The sequence below is a fragment of the Dermacentor albipictus genome, chromosome 5 (genome assembly GCF_038994185.2).
Source record: "Dermacentor albipictus isolate Rhodes 1998 colony chromosome 5, USDA_Dalb.pri_finalv2, whole genome shotgun sequence".
In the NCBI taxonomy this organism is placed as follows: Eukaryota; Metazoa; Arthropoda; class Arachnida; order Ixodida; family Ixodidae; genus Dermacentor; species Dermacentor albipictus.
In genome coordinates, this window is record NC_091825.1 from 62,121,979 (window position 1) to 62,127,978 (window position 6,000).

At 45.6% G+C, this 6,000-nt stretch overlaps 1 protein-coding gene across 2 annotated transcripts in view; it reads right to left on the bottom strand.

Annotated features, from left to right (window-relative positions):
• Positions 1-1,567, bottom strand: part of LOC139060460 (palmitoyltransferase ZDHHC2-like) — a 65,629-nt gene extending 64,062 nt beyond the window's left edge. For both annotated transcript variants that reach the window (XM_070539594.1, XM_070539595.1), the window contains exon 1: positions 1,321-1,567. In XM_070539594.1, the coding sequence (XP_070395695.1) occupies positions 1,321-1,534 (214 nt within the window). In that variant the 5' untranslated portion in view covers positions 1,535-1,567. The remainder of the gene's footprint in view (positions 1-1,320) is intronic.
• Between the last annotated feature and the right edge of the window lie 4,433 nt (positions 1,568-6,000).

Genomic DNA, 6,000 nt, shown 5'->3' on the forward strand with positions numbered 1-6,000 from the left:
GAACACTGATGACGCACCGGAGTGGTTGTAATTCGTAATTATGTAGTTCGCCATTAGTTCATGCACGCACCTTTAAGTTTGCTTACATATAACCCATAACGTGCCGCTTATTTTTGCAAAATATAAACCTTACCTAACTTTGATCCGGGCACTGGAAACAGCGTGATATGGAGGTATATTGCTTTTGAGCCCTTCACAAAGTCATATTTGAGGAAGACTATATTTCATGCACTTCAATTTAACTTAGCACACACATTTGCCATAGCGCTCCTCCCATTTTCGCTAAATATGATAGTAGTGGCATTAGTGTTATATGTCAGGGCAGCGGGTTACACTGTGCGTGGGTCGTAAAAAAACTGACAGCGCTTCGGAACACTTCCATATGTATTTAAAAAAAACACAATAAATGTACACATCTCAAACTGTGTTTTTATTATCCATAATGTACGCCCTGTTTTCGTCAATCGTTTAGTTCACTAAGTACACCGGAGAACGCCTCTACGAGTCTCGTATGACGCATTGCAATATGGAAAAAGAAAGAAACCAATGGTGAAGTAAATATTTTGCGCCACTTCTTATTAAGACAGGAACGTGGAAGTTCCATCACTCGTTAAACTCCACATATACCCTATTTTTACTAGTAAACTCCACATATACCCTATTTTTACTAACTTGGAAGCTGGTGTCTCGTACAGTAGTCTAATCTTGAAAACATTGTGGATAACGGCATAATGACTCTGAACCGCTTGATTGGATAACTTTCTACAAAGGCTGTACTTAACCTAAATATAATAAATATTTATCATTCGTCACTCACTACATTCTGCATATCCAACCAACTATAAGCAATGTACCTCGCATAGTTTACTGAGGAGACCAGAAGAAGAGATCTACATGGCACGTGTAACGCATAAAAATCGGCGGAAGACGAGTGGTCAGTAAATACATTGAAAGCACAAAACTAACCTGCGCACTTCAAACGTGTAGCACTTGTAACGCGCATATTCGTTCCCATTCCCTGTAAACATGAAGCGTTTGCCATTCTTGGTCCTCCAAGGTAAGCGGTAAAACATTTGAAGCGTTTCTTATAATGCTTCTAAACGCACCGGCATTGAGTGTTTCGGAATTTTTCATTGCCCCTAATTGGCGCACACATTTCGAACTTCGCCTGCGTATCGCGACTAACACTCCCTGTATTTTCTCGAAGTATGTAAACTAAGTGAGTGGTGTAGTCGTTCGCTAAACTAAGAATTGGCATCTAACGAACATTTTCAGGCGTTTCTAGACGCATTAACAGCTTCGTCGCAAAGGAGAGCTCACCGGCGAACGTCGTGTGGACGAAAGACCAGACGCAAAGCAGGAAGAGCGCATGGAAGGCGACCACCAGCAACAAGCGGAGCACGTCGTCTTCGACCAGTCTGCCGCAGAGTACGGTCACGTAGGCGTAGTACGTCCAAACGAACAGCGCCACGACGCCTACCACGGGTAGCCATTCAAAGAACGGGTCGCCCAAACCAAGTCGACCTCGGGGCATCCTCAGTTTCTTCTTCTTGCACGAGTGAGTCACTTCACGCGCCCAATAAGTTGATTGACTGGTTTGCCTCCAAGCGGGGCTCATACCCTCTAGGGGGAATTGACCAGGAATCGGGTGAGTGAAGAAAGTGGTTATATTCAGAACAAAGAGGACGTTCTAATTCGTTGTCTTTTCAACTCGCTCGGCGGGAAACGATGTTCTTACTCGAATGTTCATTTACACGAAGCTGATCTGCCACTCTACCCAATTTGCTTGTTTTCTGTTCTTCTTCTTCTTTTTTTTTGTAAGGTAGGTGAGACCATAAAAAAGTTGGAGATACGATTAGTATTCTTAAGCTACTTCACGCACTTTCCAGCGTCTGACTGTCTGTCAATCTCTATAGGCATCCCATTTTCTGTCTATCTCTGTCTATAAAATAAAGCAGGGCGCCGACTTATGGACTGGCACACTGTGGTATAAAAGTTACAAACAGGGATAAGACGATGACAAAAACGAAAACAAGGTAAAAGCGGCCGCGAACGTTTCCACAAGTGGACTTGTTTTTGAAGGCCTCAAGAAAGACAAGTCGACTTGTCGAAAAGTTGGCTCCCGCTTTTACCTTGTTCTCGTTTTGCTCATCGTCTTGAACTTCCATTCTCCCGCCTTCCCCATGTTAAACAGGGATAAAGTGCTTCAGAAAGGCTTGACCAACGTTTCGATAGGGATGCCTATCTTCGACCTGCCTTTGACGAAAATAAGTCCCTATTTCGAAACGCTGGCCAAGCCTTTCTGAAGCACCATATTTCTGTTTGTAACTTTTGTACCACAGTATATGCGTCGCTAAAACTTTCCCGCCAACTTGGATCACAGCATAGTTCACAGTCTCACCAGGCTTCGCTCAGCACATCGGGTTGGTGTGCCGAGCGAACAGGGTTGTAAACCAACCGTCAGGCCAGTTTAGGTGACTGGGCTTGTGGCACTGGGTATGCACTGCCTTTCAATGAACCTCTACGACACCCACTTGGTTCGCTGGGTATGGGACCCGGGGTATGTGCCACTCTCCAGTGAACTTCCATGATACCAAATCCGAGCACTGGGTGTGTGCGTCACATGGTCCAAGCAGGGTGGAATTCAAGCAGGGATGAAATTGATAGGTCCGTATCCGTTAAAGTCATAGTTAACTATAAAATGTAGATATAGAGGTTTTCAGGAAGCAAGAAATAATTAAGAAAACATAGATGCAGTGGTAGACCGTTCAATATCTAGCGATTACCGTGTTACCTCAAGCAGGATTGGTGACTATTTGTCACCACCCCGCTTCGACCGTCATGCCGATAAACCGCCATCACCATCAGAAGCATGAGAAAGCAGCCTGGCGTCACACACATTTCGGTGTTGGCAACACACCGCGTCGCTACATTGAATGCTGATCGCATTAACGTCGATATTCGTTGTGGGATGAATTCTGCGGAAAGATTTCATTTCTTGTCGACCACTTCTCGCTTTAAGAAAACGAACCACAGAAACCTACTTCCTCCTTTTGGGATTAGATTTAGCCGTTCGAAGTTTACTCTTAGACACAGCGACGGGTAGTCTGGCGCTGCGTTTCAGAATATTATTGTAAGATGAGTGAGAATGAACCTTGAAACGCAGAATTTAATGTTTCCTGTTCTTTCAACCAAACTGATTTAGAATGGTCTCGTTTTTGTTATTTTTTTCTCCCTCAACACTACACTTGCACAAGACCAGTCCCCCCTATCTAGGCTTTATAATTATGATCCATCTATTCTGAAATTATGTTTTCTTAATTCTTATATTTCCTATTTCTTATTTTACTTTGAAAACACGTTTCTTAGTCAATCTCCCATAGTCCGTATGTGCATGTAAACCACAAGGGTCCACATCTATGTCCACTCTAGTCTAGACTTTAGCCCCCTGGTGTGTTTGCCTAATCATGTGTGATTTTGTTCGTAACTCAAAAAGAAGACTGCGCTAATTTTACCTTAGCTCTTTTCTACAGCGAAGCTGTAGAATGTCTAGGGTTCTGTGCATTCGTGTTCTTCGTGAACTACAACTATCATCATCATTAGTGGCCCATACCCCGTAAGCATTCATACTCCTGTAAGAAGCAAAAAATGCAATCGCTCATAGCCCTGTAAGGCAGAGGCTACAAGCAGTCGGCGAAGTAAAGCGAAAAGTGCTTAAATGCTTTCTAATCACGCATACAACATACAGAACAGCATGTCGAAAACTTTCATCATCAGTGGTTCATACAGCCGTGAGCAATGGTTCATAGCCCCGTAAGCAAGCAAAAAATGCGACGACTCATAGCCCAGCAAGGCTCATGGCTGCTCCCTTTGCGTGAATTATCTTCGATGACACTGCTGTTATTGTTGTCGGTGATTTCAATGTGGATCTGTCAGTAACGAAAGGGGGCGTTGTATGAGTTCCGTCTTGCAGACATATCCCTTGCGATGCCACAGTGATCCGGCCCAACCGACCACCCAGCGGCGTGCGTGCATCGATTTGACATTACCAAAGAATGTGATTGCAGTTACCATTGAAATAATGACCACCGATCAAGACAATATTTGAGCGTGCGTAGCTTTGCTCAAAATTGTGTGTCCCCTCCGTGTCGTGTGCTAAACAGCTTCAGTGGTCAACCACTTTCACAGAGTGCAATGGCTGTTTGTTTCTTTCTCTATAATTGTCGCGCAAACTCCGTATTCCATTTGATTCCTTTTTATGTAACCCTTTGAATTCCAGCTGTTTTTCTCCATAACAGGATCGCTGATAAATAATACGTTCTCCCCATTATTCTATTCTGAGCTAACTAATCATGCAAAGGAATAATACTGTGAGTAATTTTAGCTTTTTCTTGCCGTTCTACCGCCGATTTCCTGGCCAGTGTTCCATTGTGGATATGCGCCATTGTAAGGCATCATCGTATTCATCATCAGTACTTTCCCTGGACCAATACAGGTATAAGGTGTAGGAACAAAGGCTATACGGAAGCACTGGGATGCGATGAACGCAATTTTCCCAAGAATTCATCAGCACTGGTCTCCTAATGTGTGGTTGTCTACGGGGTACGGTCTCAGAAAAACACTTACAATATCCCTATTCAATTTCTCGACGCTGTACCTTTTGGTTTCTTAAAGTCCTCCTTCCATAATCTCATGCAAACCGGCAACCTAACAAGACAAACACTGAATAAGCATTGAAACGGGAGCCCCAAAAAGTACAGCCTGCTCTTATTTCTCTCAGAAGCCTGCTACGAATGATGAAATGTATTCTTTAGAAACTCCCGAAAGGGCATGATTTATTTCTCGGCAGTCGCATATGGTATGTCAATAAATACGAGTTACATGTGTTCAGTTTAGAATATACAGCTACATTAAGCATCAAGTGGTCAGAAAGAAATCGCAACTGCGTCGCTGGCTTCCTGTTAGAGTATTGCAAAAAACTGCAAATATTCCGTTTGGCAGCAGGTGATAAAAAACGCTGGACAGGATAAGACCATGAACAAATGACCGAGTGATTTTTATTTTTGTGACGCTTCGTCAAGCAAGGCATTCCGCGGATCATCTTCACTTTGGGGCACTAATTGCAGAAACCGCGCAACTTCCATCAGTGCTTCCCCGTACGACACGGGGGTCGTACTTTCGTGAGACCTAGGTCCTCTGTATTGAACCGAGTAAATTTTGGCTGATCTATTTTTCCCACGAAATGAGGGGGGTTAGGGTGTATCGCCTCCCACCTCCTCTTTATACCGTCGACCGTTCTTCGGTTTTCGTTATCCGCTAACTTATATGCGCGCGCCACAAACACGACCCCCACGTGTCGACAAACCGCCTTTCCTGTGGTCCCAATATCGCGCCTATACGCCGCAAATATCCGCGCGGACTTCGACACGTGCCACCGCCATTAATCTCCGGGCCTTTCGCAATGTCGGTCGCAGGATTAATCCGCTCTCCCCTGTCCCAGGCAAGCGCTCTCCTGCGCTTCCGTCCTCTCCAAACTGACACGTCGGCGATGCAGACGCGCGCCACGTGACGTCGACGCGTGACGTATAATTCCCGCGCGTCGGGAAGCCACATTAGCCGACCATTGATCCGCTATCCCGAAGCCATAATCCGGTGCAGGGTCGCGCGCTTTATCCGCTAGTATAATACGGTTCGGCCTTAGATACACGCGACCACCGCTGAAGGTTCCGGTGGCGCGTGCTTCCGCGATTCGGCGCACCACGTGTCTCTTCCGGCGGCAACTGTGATCCACTCGGAACTCCGCGTCGACGGGGAACGTCCCACGGAGACGCTCCCCCGTTGTGCCCGAGAGCGCTGCAAAACGGCGACTCCCCACTGTTTGCTTGGAGAGGTCGCCTCGACCGTTGTAACTATACGCTGCGCGCACGCTTGGAGAGAGAGAGAGAGAAACAACTTTATTGACCAAGAGGTTCGGGCACGTAGGTCCCAGGGTCCCCGCAC